At 39.6% G+C, this 18,777-nt stretch overlaps 1 protein-coding gene across 18 annotated transcripts in view; it reads right to left on the minus strand.

Annotated features, from left to right (window-relative positions):
• DST (dystonin) overlaps positions 1 to 18,777 on the minus strand; it is a 496,232-nt gene that overhangs the window by 352,441 nt on the left and 125,014 nt on the right. For 6 of the 18 annotated variants that reach the window (XM_043591697.1, XM_043591696.1, XM_043591695.1 and 3 more), the window contains exon 1: positions 14,377 to 14,974. The exons of the other annotated variants lie outside the window; for them this stretch is intronic. In XM_043591697.1, the coding sequence (XP_043447632.1) occupies positions 14,377 to 14,467 (91 nt within the window). In that variant the 5' untranslated portion in view covers positions 14,468 to 14,974. Of the gene's footprint in view, positions 1 to 14,376; positions 14,975 to 18,777 lie in introns of those variants that run through there. 18 annotated transcript variants of the gene reach the window in all.

Consider the following 18,777-nt stretch of genomic DNA (forward strand, 5'->3'; position numbering starts at 1 on the left):
AACATCAGGGACACCTGGTTGGCTCAGTTCATGGAGCAGGTGACTCTTGATCTCGAGGTTGTGAGTTCGAGCCCCACGCTGGGTGTAGAGATTACTTAAATAAAAACTTAAAAAAAAAACACATCAAATCCATCACTGAAAACTCAGCATTCTTCTTGCTGCATGTCTAGAATAACACGGTCATTACGACTTCTGCTATTGCCTGACTTTCTCCACTCATTTCCTTACTAATTCCCTAGCCAGCCATGGCTTTTTCATTAAGTGACTTAGATATACCCAATGAAAGCATCCCTTCTATCTACCAGCAAGTAAAGAAGGAGACCAAGCAATGTGGAGAACCAGAAATCAGGAGACCCCAAATTAGATCTCGCTTTACCCTTTGCTGGTCCCACTTCCCTGGACTTCAGTTTTCTCGAGTGTAAAATGAAAGGACAGAAAGTGAGCACACTCAATGTTTCTATCTTTTCCATACATCAACCATAAGCTATGTACTTCTCAAAGGCAGGCAGGTAGGAAAGTACAGTCAGGGTTAGATACAGAAGTCTCCAATAGCTCTGTTCCTTTGGGAGGTAGGGGAGAACAATGGAAGGGAAAAACAAATCTAAAAAGCATGGGCATGAGCAATCCCCCAGAATGAAGGCACTTCAAAACTAAACATGACAATCCATAATCCTGAGGCTGTAGCTCCATCTCAGACTCAAAAAAAGGCCAGCCATGAACTATTTGCTCACATTCATTACTAAAGAATACTAAGTACCATGAAAGAAATCTTCCGTTCAACCAGAGATGGAGAAGGAAGCTCGAAGGAAACAACACTTTAGGCCTTTCCTCAAAATCACGTATGGTTATCATTTAAGTAAACCCAAAAGAAACACAGACCTAGACATGTAAGAACAGTGCATAGTGACAGAACAGATGACAATCTTAAAACTTCCAAAAAGAGCTCATTTGCACACATCTGAAGTCACCAAGTTTACATATCATTAATGCATGTGATGAGAATGAAACAACTTTTAAAAATATGAATTTCTTCCAAAGTTCTACACCAATCAGTGTTACAGATAAACCTAATCCTCCAAAGCACTGGTTAATTCAGTACCATTAATAAACAATACAGTCTTGAAGACTAAGCACAAGGAAATGAAATACACATGCAATCAATGATTTTCAAACTATATCAAAAACCCTGAAGACATTTAAAAAAGGTTTTCAGGGGTGCCTGGCCAGCTCAGTCAGTAGAGTATGCAACTCTGAATCTTGGGGTTGTGAGTTCAAGCCCCACATTGGGCTTGGTGCCTACTTTAAAAAAAAAAGTTTCAAAAAGAATCAGTAATAGTTTCTGAAAAAAACAAAAATCATGAATATGGTAAACATTTCAAAAATTAAAAATGAGACAGATGCCATAAACAATAAATAGAAAATATGTCAGAAAGTGATGTCAAGGATAAATGGACAGATCATACCAGTATAAAGTGAAACATTCACAACTCAACAAAAACATAAAAGATCACTAACTTTCTTGTATCTATCACTTAAGGATCTAACATACTTTTTGGCACACAAAAACACAGAATAAGTATTTTCTAAATGAATAAATGATGTATCAATTCATTAAAGCAAGTATTATAGGATGGTAAGAAACCTTGGCAATCATTTATTTTAATTTATAAACCCATCCAAATCTAGTTAGTTATCATAAGATTCAGGAATGGAAACCTGATTATTAGTCATTGCTTTCTTTATTGTTGAATTTCTAAAACTCAGAGTAATTAGAATTTTTAAGTTAGATATAAAACTCAAGAATCCACTCAATCATGAATTAGGCACTTCCTTAGAAGTAGTTCATTGTTAAGTGGCTTATATAATCTATGATTTCTTTATTATCTTGAAAACTTTTATTTCTGAAGTTTGTAATTAGGTCAAAAGATATCACCACAATAATATTAACCAAAATCCACGAGGATACAAAACTTTCATGACACTGTTTATCCCACTACATAATGGAATACACAAGTCAGTCATTAAAAATGTTTTGAAATAATATTTAATGGCATTAGAAAATGCCATGATATATTAAGTGAATAATAAGCAGGATACAGAGCTTTACACACAGTGGCCCAAATTCTTAAATGTTCTATATTAAGGAGAAAAGAGAAATGAAAAAAAAAATAAAGAAATATGTCAGAACATTACATATTTGGATAACAGAACTACATATTATTTTTATTCATATTTTGTATATTTCCTTATTTTCCAAAAATGTTAGCGAGTTTGTATCAGATTTTTCTTCTCACATTCCCCCAAGTACTTACACATTTCTTCCTTTTCCATTGAGTAATACAGAAATTACACCCTTTAGTGAATAGGACAGTTTTTCCGCCTAAATGTTAAACCCTGTAATTTTAAGAGTTGCTTCTATTAACAATGGAAATAAAGGATAACAGAATTTTTCCCTCAAGTAACTAAATCCTCAACAGTCAGGAATAGAATTTATCACTAAAATTGATGGATTATGGATAGACCAAAACCATGTTAAAAATAAAAGCTTATGGATTATGGAGAGCCCAAATCTACATTACATAAAAAGTAAAACCAGGGTGCCTGGGTGGCTCAGTCTGTTAAACATACAACTTCAGCTCAAGTCATCATCCCATGGTTCAAACCCCACATCAGGCTCCACGATAACAGTGCAGAGTCCGCTTGGGATTCTCTGTCTGTCTCTCTGTCTCTCTCTCTCTCTCTCTCTCTGTCCATCCCCCACTCACACTTTCTTTCTCTTTCAAAATAAATAAATAAACTTAAAAAAAAAAAGAAGTAAACCATACTTCTCTCCTTCCTAAACATGGACATGTACCAATCCCAGCACATATTCAATGGCTATTCACTCAAACAAAGAATATTCACCTCTTATCAGATACATTACTCATAATCTATATTATTAATAACTTTGTATATAAAGATGGGCCATAATTGTCTATAGTAGAGTGCTCTTCCTGACCAGCTATCAGAGAATCAAGATTCTAGTCTCCAGTCAGCCACTGAATCAATGCAATCATAGGAACCTGTTTTCCTTGGTTATAAAATAAGGGCACTGGCTTTTATGTTACTTGTCTGAGAGAATTGTTATATGAATCATATTATATCAAACACATAAAGATATGACAAACACATAAGGTACTATAGTTATTATGATCATCAGCCTAATTCAGAGTTTCCTAAACCATGTTAAGAGTATCTCATTCAACCTTTACATTTGCTGAGCCACACCTTAGAATTATTTCTCACTACTAAGTCCTTAGATTTGATAATATGTGTGATATTAGTAGAGTCTTTAAAAAAAGAAGATAAAATTTTTGACTTAACACTGATACCTAAAAATGAAATGTGTGGTTTAAAGTATTGATTAAACAGGGGCACCTGAGTGGCTCAGTCGGATGAGCGTCTGACTTCAGCTCAGGTCATGATCTCACGGTTCAGGGGTTCAAGCCCTGCATCAGGCTCTGTGCTGACTGCTTGCTCAGAGCCTGGAGGCTACTTCAGATTCTGTGTCTCCTTCTCTCTCTGCCCTCCCCTGCTCATGCTCTGTCTCACTCTGTCTCTCAAAAATAAATAAATGTAAAAAAAAATGTTCAGTATTGATTGAATCATTCTGATAATATTTTCCTTCAATTGCAGAGTGAATGAAACACCAGGTCATACTGCCCAGATGAAATGGTAAGGTGGAGAAAGCCCTCTGCTGATGCCATCCACCCCTCACAAACAACACCAAGTCTCCTCCCCTTACTGAAATTCTGCTTTCCTCAAATAGCCAACTCGGCTAGTAAAACCCTGGAATGTTCACATTACTCCTCTTTTGTGCCACTCACTTATAATGCGTAGAGCTGGTCCACCTTCCTCACCAAAACTGTGTCTTTGGGAGGCTACAGTCCTGTAGTCCTATGTTCCTCTTCCTTTTGCAGACCCTAGTTCCTCTGCACATTTTTAAAGCATATGATCAACAAATATTTAGAATTAAACCACATATTCCAGCCATGCCTGGGTGGCTCAGTCGATTAAGCATCCAACTCTTGATTTCGGCTCAGGTCTTGATCTCACTATTTGTGAGTTCGAGCCCCACATTGGTCTCTGCGCTGACTCCATGGAGTCTGCTTGGGATTCTCTCCCTCTTCCTCTCTCTCCGTGCCTCCCCTGCTCTGTCTCTCTGTCTCTCTGTCTCTCTCAAAATAAATAAATAAATAAATAAATAAACAAACAAACAAACAAACTTTGGTCAGGGGGGTGGGGAAGATCATAAAATGAACCACCAAATATTTCTTTTATCATTCACCTCTTTCCCCTAGCAAAGGTAGTCGATGGTGTTCCAGCATTCATCATTGTTCACTCACAGTCTGTGGCTCTTCTAAAATACGCTGAAAGAAAAATCAGGTAATCTTGTTCTACCTCTTAACTCACATGATTTTAAAACTCAAACATTATCACTTAGTTAAAGGCACTGTCTTCAGTTTAAGGGACAAGAGTAAAACTTTGTGTTCTTAGATATTACATACATATAGCTTTACACCCAGGCTATAATCAAATCGCCACAACAAAAACTTGCTAAACAACTAAAGCTAACAATTATCTATGTAACCCTACTTCTGATCACATTTTAAATAAGTAATCCAATATCCTAAGAGTTGAACTTTCATATGTTTTGCAGGACATGGACTACTAACTGCAGTTTATCCTTAAAATAGAACAGTTCAACTAATTTTAGACTCAAGTGCTATAAAGCATCATAGCTGCCAACCAACTGGATACCTGAATCGTAGCAGCAGCATATGCAGATAACTGAGCAAACTGTCAAGATAGCTGAACTCTGGGACACCACATGTAATCCTCTGAAGTAGCTACAATATTTAATGCATGTACCCCAAAAAAATTGTAGTTAAAAACAACATGACCGTATGAAAGGAAATAATCAGGGCCTTATTTATTTAAATAGTATCTATAATATGCAATGGTTTGCAAGTGTCAAAAGGAGGCAACTGTATAAAAAGTCATTAGCCATTTGCAAAACACATTATCTACTGAAAGACCATTATCTAAAACATACAAAGAATTCTTAAAACTCAACAATAAGACAAACAATCCAATTAAAAAGTGGGCAAAAGGCCCAAATAGACACCACACCAAAAGAGTAAAGATGGCAAATAACCATATGAAAAGATGTTCCACATCATATGTCATTAGGGAACTGCAAATTAAAACAATTCAAAACCATTTCACACCTTTTAGAATGATTAAAATCCAAAACACTGACAACACCAAATTCTGGTGAGGATGCAGTGCAACAGGAACTCTCATTCATTGCTGGTGGAAATGCAAAAGGGTACAGCCACTTTGGAAGACCGTTTAGCAGTTTATTATAAGATAACAAAGCCTTACCATACGATCCAATAGCTGTACTCCTAGGAATTTACCCAAATGAGTTGGAAACTTCTGTCCATATAAAACCCGGCTCACAAATGTTTATAGCAGTTTTATTTATAACTGACAAAAGCTGAAAGCAAGAAAGATGTCCTCAATAGATGAGAGGATAAACTGCGGTACATCCAAATAATGGAGTATTAGTCAGCAATAAAAAGAAATGAGCTATTAAGCCATGAAGGGACGTGGAGGAACCTTAATTGCCTATTACCAAGTGAAAGAATCCACTGTGAAAAGGCTACAAACTACATGATTCCAACTAGAGAACTTCTAGAAAAGGCAAACTATGAAGACTAAAAAGATCGGTAGCTGCCAGAGATTCAGGGATGAAGGAGGATGAATAGGTAGAATGCAGAGTATTTGGGGGCAGTGAAACAATTCTGTATGATACTGTAATGGTAGACATGTGATACATGCATTAGTGAACCCTAATCTAAACTATGGATCTTAATAATAATACATCAATATTGGTTTATCAATTATAACAAAAGTACCACACCAATGCAAGATATCAAAAGGGGAAACAGTAAGGGGTGAGGAAGGAGTATATGGGAACTCTCTGTACTTTCTGCCCAATTTTTCTATGAATTAAAAGTACTTTCAAAGTAGTCTATTCACTCAATAAAATAAAATAAAATAAAATAAAATAAAATAAAATAAAATAAAATAAAAGCTACTGGCCTAGGAGGAGCCAGAGGACTTGAGTCATCTATGTAATCTCTGTTGCTCAGAATACTTCATGTGTACTACTTTATCCCACCTTCACTGAGCCAGTGAGGTTGACTTGATGCATCAGACCTCAGCAGGTTAATAAAGGTAGGACAAAATAAGCCACCAAGTAGTAGTATTCCATGCCAAGAATCAAGAATGCATACAGTCACACTGGCATGGCCAGCATGGAGAACTGTAACACTGCAAATAAGGGCATGTTTTAATTCACTGAGACAATAGTATCTTTGTAAAATGTCTTTAATACCAGGATTCACTGGGAAATATTTTCACCCACTAGAGAAAAATCAAGACTTTGTCAATTCGCTTTGACGATTCTTTCCAGGAAACATTTCAGGCATGTATCAAAGCGGCCACATTCATTGGTGACATTTACAAAACTTAATTCTTTTCAAAATCTCAACCTAAATACACACTGAAAATGCTCATCTTAAAATTTTATTTTCCTTTCATGGATATCTAATAATTAGAATTTATAATCCAGCTAAGATATATAACAGTTCAATCTCCAAAGTCTATTTAACACTTGAATTGAAATAAATCTCTATCAATTTTTAAGCTATTAATTTTTTTTCAACGTTTATTTATTTTTGGGGGGGGGGGGGGACAGAGAGAGACAGAGCATGAACGGGGGAAGGGCAGAGAGAGAGGGAGACACAGAATCGGAAACAGGCTCCAGGCTCTGAGCCATCACCCCAGAGCCTGACTCGGGGCTCGAACTCACGGACCGCGAGATCGTGACCTGGCTGAAGTCGGACGCTTAACCAACTGCGCCACCCAGGCGCCCCTGAAGCTATTAATTTTAATGTCATGCATCCATTTAACACATCCCAAGCAGTTGTAGTATTAATCAAAATCACAATCCTAATAAAAATTTTTTCATAAAAACAACTTCTGCAACATTTACCAATGGAATGAAACTCAAAATATATAGTATGTCAAATATACACTTTATGTTCAAATGCCATGGCCACCATTTACAGCAATATGATCTTAGGAAAATTAACTTCTCTAAGCCTCAATTTCCATATGGGCAAAATGGCAGTAGTTGTAGCAAAGATGAAAGAGTTATGAGAATTAGAAATTATACATATATAATTCATTCGCAATACCCAGCACTGTCTGGCATATAAGTAGGTAAGCATATAAATGGTAGCTATTATTTTTACTATTTTCAGTTAGAAATTAAAAGCTTCACCCATAAATTAAAGGATGGCTTAGAACTTACAAGATCATGTAACTACTGCACTTCTTATATACCAAACAAAACTGACTACAAATCTGAAGTTTACATGGGAGGGAAAAAAAAAAGACTTTTTGAAATAAAACCAAACACTACAAATTACTGAAATATATTGAAAGATTTGTTTTTAATAACTTACAGTTATTTCTACAAAGGATCTTAAACCAGCAATTTTATTTGCTTAAAGAAAACAAATTCACTGCTCTAAGATACTACAAATCCTGCTCAGAGTATTCCAACAAGATTGATAAGCCATTACTTCAGGAGCCCTACATTAAATGGAACATTCCAGTTTTCTAGGTCATACTACTTGCTGTATTTCCAAAGTCAAGCAAAACAGCATTCATACCATTTCATTACCAAAGAAGGTCTAATAATCATTTATATTAAAAATTTGTTTTGGGTCACCTGGGTGACTCAGTCGATTAAGCATCCAACTTCAGCTCAGGTCAGGATCTCACAGTTTCATGAGTTAGAGCCCCTGCATCGGGCTCTCTGCTCTCAGTGCAGAACTCACTTTCAGACCCTCTGGTCTCCCTCTCTGACCCTCCCTTGCAGTCACACTCTCTCTCAAAAACAAACGAACATTTTTTTTTTAAATTGTTTCAGGGGCACCCAGGTGGCTCAGTTGGTTAAGCAACCAACTCTTGATTTCAGCTCAGGTCATGATCCCAGGGTCATGGGATCGAGCCCTGCATGGTGCTTTATACTGTCCACACATGGACCCTGCTAGGGATATTCTCTCTCTCTCTCTCTCTCTCTCTCTCTCTCTCTCTCTTTCTCCCTCTGCCCCTCCGCTGCTCACTCACACTCTTCTCTCCTCTCTCAAGATAAATAAACTTTAAAAAAAAAATTGTTTCAAAAAGATACTTTCTAATTAACACACTACACATTTTTTTTTACACAAATTAAAAAGAAAACGCTCCAGGCTTCTTCAAATGTAACTTCAACAATGAAAGTTGCTGCACCCCTTCCCAGTCCCATACACAGAACCAACCAGTCAGCCATCCTGTCAACTTCTATAATTTCTCTTGAATCAGCCTTCCATTCCAACCACCATAATTATACAGCGGCCTGTCTCCCTACTGTCACCAAAGTTATCTCTCTAAAAGCTATTCTCACTGGTAACATTCTACTGAAGATCATTAGGGTTCCCTTCCCTACCTACAGAATAAAGCCCAAACCTGATCCTCAGTGAGGCATTCAACACCCTTTCGATCTGCCCCAACGTAACCCTCCACATTCACCCACTTCCATTTTCCTACAACCTCTACACACTTGCATCTCAAAAACTTATTGTGCACTTTAGCCAAACGCTCAAAATGGATTCTATGGTTATAGTAATGAAATGGAATGGTCACACTAGTCTTTCCTCTTGGAGCTTTCCTCCCTGGTACCTTCACCTCACAGAGTAAAATCCCTTTCGACCATAAGTACAACATCCAACGCAAGCAGAATTATTTGCTTCCTCTTCTGAAAGAGATAATAGTAGGTTGAAAAATAACAGCAAAGAAAATTGCATTAAAGAAATAAACTAACAAATGGGGCACCTGGATGGCTCAGTCAGTTAAGCATCCGACTTCAGTTCAGATCGTGAGTTCGAGCCCCATGTCAGGCTCTGCGCTGACAGCGCAGAGCCTGGAGCCTGCTTCAGATTCTGTATCTCTGCCCCTCCCCCCACTCACACTCTGTCTCTCAAAAGTGAACGTTTAAAATAAAATTTTTAATAAAAAAAGAAATAAACCAAAAAATAAATAAATCCTTATTCGATCTGTTATAGAAATAATGATGTATTTCAGCAGATAGCTGCCTGAAATTCCTTTTTGGAAGTAAGTAGCATGTGATTTCCTAGTTTTCTAAGAGCTGAAAAATGGACACAAAAGCCTTTCTTTTCAAAAGAAAAGTCCCATGTAACAGAAGTACCCAAGTTTCTTTTTAATTAATAAGAAATACTAAATATTCTAAACTACAAATCCTCTCACTCAATTCGTTCATCAGACAAACGGTCAGATAATCTTACACATTTTTATACTCAGTTGTAGAGCTAAAACAGAAAGGAACACCCAACAGCCTCGATACTCTCCATCTTTCTGTCACCTCTATAGCTTCAGATGTTTTCACAATCTTCAATTTCATGAAGACACTTTGGTCAAACAGTCCAGCTCTCCAGAGCCAGGCTCCTGGGCACACATGACCCAAACGCAGAAACACTGAAGTTTCTTTGCCTGGCTACAGATTAACTGTAAGACAATAAATTTTTCCCACTGCCTCTCCTTACATGTCATTTATTACCTAAAACATCACCACTGAGCCAGATAATAAGCATCTCCACATCTCTCAAATAAAAAAACTTTCAAAAGCATAAAGCTTTTTTAAAAGTCCCTGGGTAAATAAATGTTGAGAAATCTACAAAAGTCTAAGTCAAAACAAAAGAAACCAAAGGAGCATCAGTCTGATATTTTGGGTTCAATGTTAAATTCACTAACAATATCTAATAACTGCAAACATTCCTAGACTGATAGTGTTCCTTATGGTAGGAGGCAATGAATAAATTATTTGGCCAATTTGAAATTACTTTCAAATCCATGTTGTAACATTATAAAACATTCAACTGTGTCATTTTGAAAATCCTCAAAGATTTCAGAAGAGCTCTCAGATATTCTCTTAAATTTTAGCAAAGTCAAATATATTGTGTTATGGTCGTTAACATGTGCCTAAACTTTAAGTTTTGAATTTCAGGGCAGATACTTTTCCGTCTGTGTGCCAGACACTGCTGGTTGCAAACTCTACATCCATTTTTTTCTAATCCTTTAAACCAACACAAGTTCAACTGTGTTCAAGCGGGTACTTTCCTAGTCTGCTATGCAGATAGCAGTGACCATTTTAATAGTTCCCGTGAAGGAGATACTAGTGAAAGTTGCTAAGTGGGCTTCTAAAAAAACTCTTTAAAAGGAGGCCAACTCAACTAGTTTGCACCTTTTGTCCTTTGTCCTTGCACTTCTTCCTCCATGTGGAAGTAAGACACAAGGGATAGAAAAGGAGCAGCCATCTTGTGATGACAGAATGACCACATGATACACAAGTGGCTAAGCAGCAATATAGAAGTCCAGGTCCTGTAGGCAAATCGAGGTATCCTTCAACCCTGGTCTGCCTACCTGCCTACCATGACCTCTCAGTACCTGATACAAAGAAACACTATCATCTGTTTTCTGTTACAAACAATCAAATACAATTCTAACACTTACTACCAGATTAAGCCTATTTCATTCATTAAAGGAAAAGAAAAAACCAAGACTAATACTGTTATAACTAGCTACAATATAATACTATCACAATGCAGCACAGTTGAAGTTCACTATTACACAACTATTACATTAACCTGTGAGCAGAGCATGAGCAGGTGAAATGCGAAATCAAGTTTTTGCAGCATCCTGGAATCCAAGTGAAACCACTGAGCAAGATCATCAAAGACTACACAGTATGAAGGGAAGGAAAGTTCCTGGAAACCTTTACACTCCAACTTTCAAATCAGATGGCACCAGAGTAGTTTACACAGCAAAAGGACAGGATTTTTGCCAACCACACATCTATGCAGGCCATAAAACTGAACTTGAAATGAAAACTACAAGTGCAGTGATTCTCAGTCACCAAGCACAAAAGCAGAATTACATAGCCCTGAGAGAAGGGACTGAAGCAATTACTCAAAGTTTTCATGGAAAACAAAATTTTTTTTCCTTTTTTTCCTAAGTAATCAAAGACGATTTTTACAAGTAACAAATCTGGCATGCAGCTTTCAAAGAGAATGATAGTGAAACATTTTTTTACAGCTGTGTGGGGATAACTGATTAATTTCCAGATCAATGGGAAGACATTCATTTGGTTGCACCAAAATAAACTACCTTTTTAAGTCTAAACTGTATAAAATAAGATTTGCTGGGTTCATATTAATGATGTCATTTTTCACATTTAACATCCTTTTCAAAAAGTAACAACATTGAGAAAATTAAAGCTTCCAATGACAGATAACTAGCAGAATTTCACGGATTAAAGTGACAGCTACTTAGTATGAATAATATAAAAACATAATTAAGTATAATAGTATACAGGTTAGTTTCCTTACACTGACCAGAAAAAAAAAAAAAAAAACAAGAGGGATTATTCTGTCCTTTTATGCTAAGCTACTAAACATGTTTTGTATTACATGGTAAATACAGTAGATAAGCTAATAAATATTAAAGAAAGCCACTGACATGGGCAATTTCTAGCATAAACAATAATAAGTAAATATGTTTTATTTGTAAATAAATGCCTTTACTCCCCCTGACTGTGCTGTTAGCTGAAGTAATGTGATGTTTTTTTAATTGGATACCCTGAATATTCTGACTGTATGTTTTATAAGAGGACTACAATATGAATCAGAGCACTGCACTCCTCTCTGCAGCAAATAGCTCTGTGTTATTCTAATTCAGCAAACAGTTGACTATTTTTACTCAGAAGTAACGGACCAAAGCAAGACACGAGAATAGGCCACACCGTAAGTAATTAGGGCTCACTCACTTGCCACTACTGGGTTTTCTACAAAGGACTAGGTTGGAAGTCCTTGCAAGGCCATCTGAGGACTAAGCCTGACAAAACTCTCAGCTCCTAAACCCAGTACTCATAATTGCTGACAGTAGATTATTACAACTCTACGTTTCTGACAACAGACAAATTTTGAATTTGTTCCAGCTGACTCCACCACTTACACTATTCAACAGCTGGGGCATATGATAACTTGGCAACCTGATAATACACTAGCTGAATGCAAACTCATTCTGTAACCAAGGAACTTTGTCAGAAATAAAAGTGAAAATAACCTCTCTTAAGTTCAAATGGGAAGGCGAGATGTTTGAACAATGCATGATTTCAGAAAATGAGCAACTGTACTTTGAAAGTTTAGTGAACTGACACTCCCTATTCAAAGCCTACAATTCTTTCCTGATTAGATCAGCCCCCACAGCAAGTCATTGGGATCATAAGCACTATAGTGAAGTCATCGTATTGGATACTGATGGGAAATCATAACTGGCTTCAAAACACATTGGGAAACAATGAGTTTTCCAGGTCTCCAGTCTTTCATATGATACACTAACCAATACTCTTACTTTCCTTTACAAAACTAAATGAAACATAGAACATCTATAAAGCCAAGTACAAATTGATGACCTAAGCATTTTAAAACCACAAAGAAAATGAAGGAAACAATCCTCACTTTTTTCTGTGAAATTTTGGACGTGTTTGAAAAAGTGTATGCCTAAGTGCAATACTGATCATTAGGTCATAATTAAAATGAAGTGTCATGAAAACTGCAATGGCCTTCAGATCTTTAATTTTCTTTTATTTCCAAAGGCAAATAGAAACAAGCTTTTCAATAATGTCTGCTTCTGCAAGAGAAGTCTAATCAGCACTTCAGTTACTGTTTTCAAAGTCACCTGAAAACAGCCACGTATCACTGAGGCAAAACTCGATGAGACAAAAATTCATATGGCTATAATTTTTTTCGGAAGTATAAAATGTTTATGCTTTAGAACTTTTCAACTTTTTTCTTTGGGATTTTAAAGAGCACAGGTGCGTGTCTTCAATAAGGTTTACTAGTCTATATTGCAATGTTTCTCATTTTTAACGTTCTGGAGACAACTGATTAAGAAAGACATAAACATGAGAATATTACACAGTACACAGACATAAATGCTACCAATGTGCTTTCGCCTAAAATACCACTGCATTTGCTCAGTGGCAGTATTATACACAATAGAGTCTTGGCACAAAGGAATTCTGATTGTGCTGTTTACAAAATTCTACGTGGATTAAAAGAATGTCAATAATAAAACACCTTCTAGAAAGAGATAAAACATATTACTGGATGGGTTTTGAGATTTTTGGAGATTTGGAATTTAATTATTCAATTCAGTATTTTATATTTCTACTAATAGAAAACTATTAATGCGGGCCATTTTTAACCATATAATGCCCATTCAAATTACAGAAATTGAGCCCAAAGCCAATATTCGAAAGATCTAAAGCCATTTGAATCCAAGATATGAATCAGACCACTATTCACTATTAATATATTAAGACTCTGTGAGCTACCCTTGGGTGTGCAGTGTTTCGGTCTCCTTACTGTGTCTCTGTACGCACTGAAAAATGATTTCCAGAGACAAAAAGACCCTTTAAGAGGAGATGGTGCACTTTAAGATCGAAGTAAACAATACTAAAATATGAAAAATTTATCAGGTTGGCACAGAATTTCCCCAACATAAAGTATAGGCAAAAAAAAAAAAAATCTCAAAATATATTGCTTTATATTTAAATTTACAAGAGTCGCTGACTTAAGTCTTTCATCCATCACAATCAAATAATTTTTATGACACATAAGAACAGGTATATAGTCACAAACCATAAACTTTTTTCAAATAAAATCGTTCTAAGAAAAATGATTTGGTGATGCACTCAGTGGTGAAACAGCCCATCTATTTAAGAACCCCAGAACCTTTTGTATAGGGTTAACCAATACCCCATGCAAAGCAAGAGCAGCAATGCCTTAGTAATTCTATGGAGAATTACTCGGTACCCACCCTCCCAGGAAGAATTATGATTATGCATAGTACTTAACAGCTTTTACAAGGGAAAGAAAAATGCAATGTGCTCAGAACCCAAACCCCTTCCCCCCACGCCACAGCCTATCAAAGGGCGTCTCCAGACCATCGCCCACCCCACCACCCTTCTGTGAGTCAGGGTTACTGAATCCCTTCCAAAAAGACCTGGTCCATTCCCAAGACTGGTCCAGACACCTGTTTACCTATGCCCAAGCCGTAGTGGCTCTGGTTAAGCAAAGATAACGGTTACCCGGCTGGTGCGTGCCAAGCCCCGCAGCCCAAGCACCGGGTACCACATACCTTTGTACCTCTCCAGGACATCCTCATAGGCCTGGAGGTACTCCTGCTCCTCCACGTACAGGTAAGCAGCTGGCGAGAGGTACCCCGCCATGCCGAAGTTTATCTAAGCGATGACTGGCCAATTCCCCTTTCCCCCTCCTAACCCCGGGAGTCAGCAAGACGCTGCCTAGGGAACTGGAAAAGCGGAAGGAGCGGCACGCTGGTGGAGAGCACTGAAGCCGGAGACGCAGAGCCCGGGGCGCGAGGGGGTGGTGGGCGCCGGAGCCGGCAGAGGAAACGCCCAGGCCCCCTGGCGGGCTGCGGGTGCCAAGCCGCCGCTCCGGGGAGCCAGAGTCCCTCTCAGGTTTCAGCAGCAGCAAATCTCAGCAAGCCCGGGGGCGGCGACAAGCAGCGCCACACCACGCGGAGGAGCCTGGAGCACGGTGGGGACAGGCGAAGGGCGGCAGGCGCCGGGACCCTCTTCGGCCAACGCGGTCGCCACCCTGGCCCTGCGATGGGTGCCTGTTCCGGGCCGGGCCGAGGCCGCGGCGGCGGTGCGAGAGGACTGGCGCGCTGCCTCCGCCCGGGATGCTGCGCGGCGCATCTGCGGCATTTCCTGGCCGCCGCGCCGCAGACACTCGCCCGCGCCCCCGGAGAAAGGGAGGGGGGAGGGCGGAGGGCGGAAGGGAGGGGGCAAGCGCGGCGGTCAGCGCCCGGGCTGGCTAGGCTCCGACCCCGGCGCGGCTCGGCCCCTCCCTCCCAGGCTGCGCCGGGAGCCCCGTGGCCCCCTCCCCGGCCCGCCCACCTAGGTCGGTCTTGCTGCCAAGCACGCCCACCCCCGGACACTGGCCGGCCAGCCCGGATCCCCAAGGGTGAGGTTTCTATTTGGGACCCACAACAGGTGCCTGGGAAACAAAGCCGCAGATCGCGGTCACTGACGAGCGCAGGATACCCCCCCCACCCACCCCCTCAGCCCCTCGCTGAGCAGTCTGCGGTTCTCCCCGGGGAAGGGGTGACGCGGAGGAGAGTGGAAAATACACTTCAACCCAGCTTATGGCATAGAGGGACTCAGGTCACTCAGTGGTAGCAGCACGGGACGGGGCCGGGTGGGGGGGCGAGGGGGGGGGTCCCTGCTCTGGGCACATCTCGGGGGCGGGGCGGCGTGGCCTCTGCAGGTGGCCCTGCGCGTCAGGGCCTGACAGCCTGGAAGCTACTGCGCTTGCGCAGCCGGCGGACCAGCCCTCGGTCCCTCCCTTCCGCCCCCCAGAGCCTGTCGGCGCATCTGCCGCTGGGCTCCTAGGAAGCGGCCACAGCCAGGTCAGTTCACAACGCCCCCAGGCTACTGTGTCCCCTCCCTTCTTCTCTCTACCCATTATTCATTCCACACAGTACTGGTATCCACTGAATTTGAGTAAACTGGATACAATTCTCTTAACTTTGGCATGTCATATACTAAAGTGGTGAGTTTTAAGGGTCCATTGGTGGAACCAGTGGGTACTCAGATCATGTAAATGGATGTGTTTAAGAGTACTGATTGAAGTCAGGCTGCCTTGGATGGCATCCTGCCTCCTTTCTGTGTGACGAGGCCAAGTTCCTTATCCTCTCAGAACTTCTCCATCAGTAAAATGGGGGGATAATAGTGCCTACCTTATAAAGTTGTGGCTTTATACGTGTTAGCTACTATTAATAGATAAATCAACTCATTGTTGACCATCTGACTTATGACAGCTTCACCTTTTGCCCACATCTTCCTTCCCTATTTCTTCCCTTCATATGTACTGACCTTTTGTCCTTGATGATATTTTTTTCCTTTCCCTTTCAGTGTTGCAAATCTGGAACATTTTCCATTAACTCTTAGATGGGAATGAGTACTCACTGAAAAACTATATGCTCTCAAAAAAGCCTTATTTGAGTTATAACTGGAAATCTTTACTTCTCCTGAGCAACTGGCCTACTTTTGTTATTCCAAACAAAGCAAAACCGTATCTCACCTTTCTACCCTGACCACTGGCTTATAATCTGAGTTTGAGCCCATGTCCCACCAAGCACTTAGGATCACTAGTTTTCTTGCAACTTGGTATGTGTTTATGTACACATTAGTGCATGAAGTAATACACATGCGTTATTTGTGACACCTTCTTAAAATGAAAGAGTTAGCAATTAGATCCCTGAGACTCATTCCATTTATAGACCATAGAGGTACACAGATCTCTCAAAACTGTTTTGTGTCCTTCACAATGAGTAGGGTCATTGAGGGTACAGTCTGAGTCTTCATCAAAGACTGAAACCCAGTAGCACTCCGTTTTGTGAATATAATCAGTGCTCTCTTAATTGATTTTAACTCTCTGTTTAAGGAACCAGTCAAAATGAACAGCAGCAGCATTTGGGCTTTTCTGTAAAAACAGCCTTTGCCCCATGCATGCTTGGAATGGTAATATTGGGTCAACCTGATAATAATAATAGTCTATTCCATATGGAAGCAGCAGTTAAGCACAGCAGTTAAGAGGTTGGCCTCTGGAGTCAAGAATGTTTGAATTCAGATCATAGATCCACCACTTCCTAGTTGTACAATCGTAGGAAGAGTCTCTCTTCCTAAGTCTCAGCAGGTTTCTGCACTGGAAAATGGAGAAAATAATTATACCTACTTCATAAGGTTGTTGGGAGACTAAATGAGATAATGTAGTAACTGCTTCTAAGAGGATCTGGCCATCAACAAACTCATTTATACAGCATTTGCCATGTGCCAAGGAATTCACAAAAGGTTTTACATTCACTACTTTATTTACTCACCACGGCTATAACCCCCTTTGATAAAGAAAATGGAGCTGAGAAAAATTCAGGAAATTGCTGAAGAAAACACAACTGACTAATGATAGAGGGAGAATTAAAATCCAAGTTTACCTGAGTCCAAAGTCTGACTCTGCTTAGATCCTTCAATTCCCACTTCAAAGAATTTACATGGGACAAAAATCCCTATTTTAAAACAGCACTGTCACCAACAAACCATGTACGTTTATGGGCACTTCAATACTAAAACACCCAACTTACAGGGAACCTGTAACTAAGAACAGCAGATCTATATTGTTCTTATGTAAAAGCCATTTATACAATGGATATTACAAAGCCCCATCCCTCACACTTCGTCATCTTATTCTCACATTGACCCTGTGAGAGAAAGGAAAGGTAAACAGTCTCAGATTTTAAAATGAGAGAACTACAACAAGTGCAAAAGCACTTTTAAAATCATAAAGTGTCAGACATGCGACACCAGCACCAATAAGATTCTCCAAAATGTGAACCTGATTATGTCACTGCACTGCTGAAAAATCTTCCAAGAATTCCCCCACCCCTTACAACACAAATAGTCCAGTCTCCTCAACATTGCACACAAGCTCCTCTATAATTTCTGCTATTCCCTACCAAACTCGATGCTTTACTACGCCTATTACTTGAAGTTTCCATTTATCATATTTTCCCACTTTTTTTAAGCACTTAACTCTGATTTCTAGATTGCCTTAAAGTTTCCATTTAAACACATCTCCCTACCTTTGTTCTTGTGGTACCATCCCTCTGAAGTGGTGTTCCCATTCCCTCTATTTCCATCAAGCTCTTCAAATCTCACCTCAAGTGGCACTTCCCCCCAGAAGCCTCTCAGGAACCTTCCCTCTCTGTCCAAGCTAGTTAGACTCTCCTCTAGATTCTTTTCATATTAGGTACTTATAGTCATTACAGCTAATCTCTCACACCATGTTGTAAGTATCTGACAACACATCCAGTTATCATACTGAACAAAAACTTCCTTAAAGGCAACAGTATGTGCTTTTCTTCATTTTATTCCAGGACTCAATAAATTTTTATTAAATGTGAATTAATTAAGGTATCCCACAGACCATACGGTCTTTTTGACTCTAGGCATTTTCATGTTCAATTCTATCTTTGTGACCTTAAAAACAAATAAAAATATTGGACTTTCAACTCCTTTATTACTAGGTAATGAACACTATTGACAGCCTCATACCATTTCTGAACCTCATCCCATGTCTTACTAGGGATGAATTTCAAAGACGGGGTGAGTTTTGGGCAGACTGAAAATGTCTAATAAAGAGTCAAAATCTTTTTTTTTTTTTAATTTTTTTTTTAATGTTTATTTATTTTTGAGACAGAGACAGAGCATGAACGGGGAGGGTCAGAGAGAGAGGGAGACACAGAATCGGAAACAGGCTCCAGGCTCCGAGCCATCAGCCCAGAGCCTGACGCGGGGCTCGAACTCACGGACCGCGAGATCGTGACCTGGCTGATGTCGGACGCTTAACCGACTGCGCCACCCAGGCGCCCCTAGAGTCAAAATCTTTTAATAGTATGTTTTCAAACTCCACAGCATCAAATTCCCTCAACTTATCTTCACACGGGGTGATCAGCAGT

The sequence above is a fragment of the Prionailurus bengalensis genome, chromosome B2, assembly GCF_016509475.1.
Source record: "Prionailurus bengalensis isolate Pbe53 chromosome B2, Fcat_Pben_1.1_paternal_pri, whole genome shotgun sequence".
Classification (NCBI taxonomy): Eukaryota; Metazoa; Chordata; class Mammalia; order Carnivora; family Felidae; genus Prionailurus; species Prionailurus bengalensis.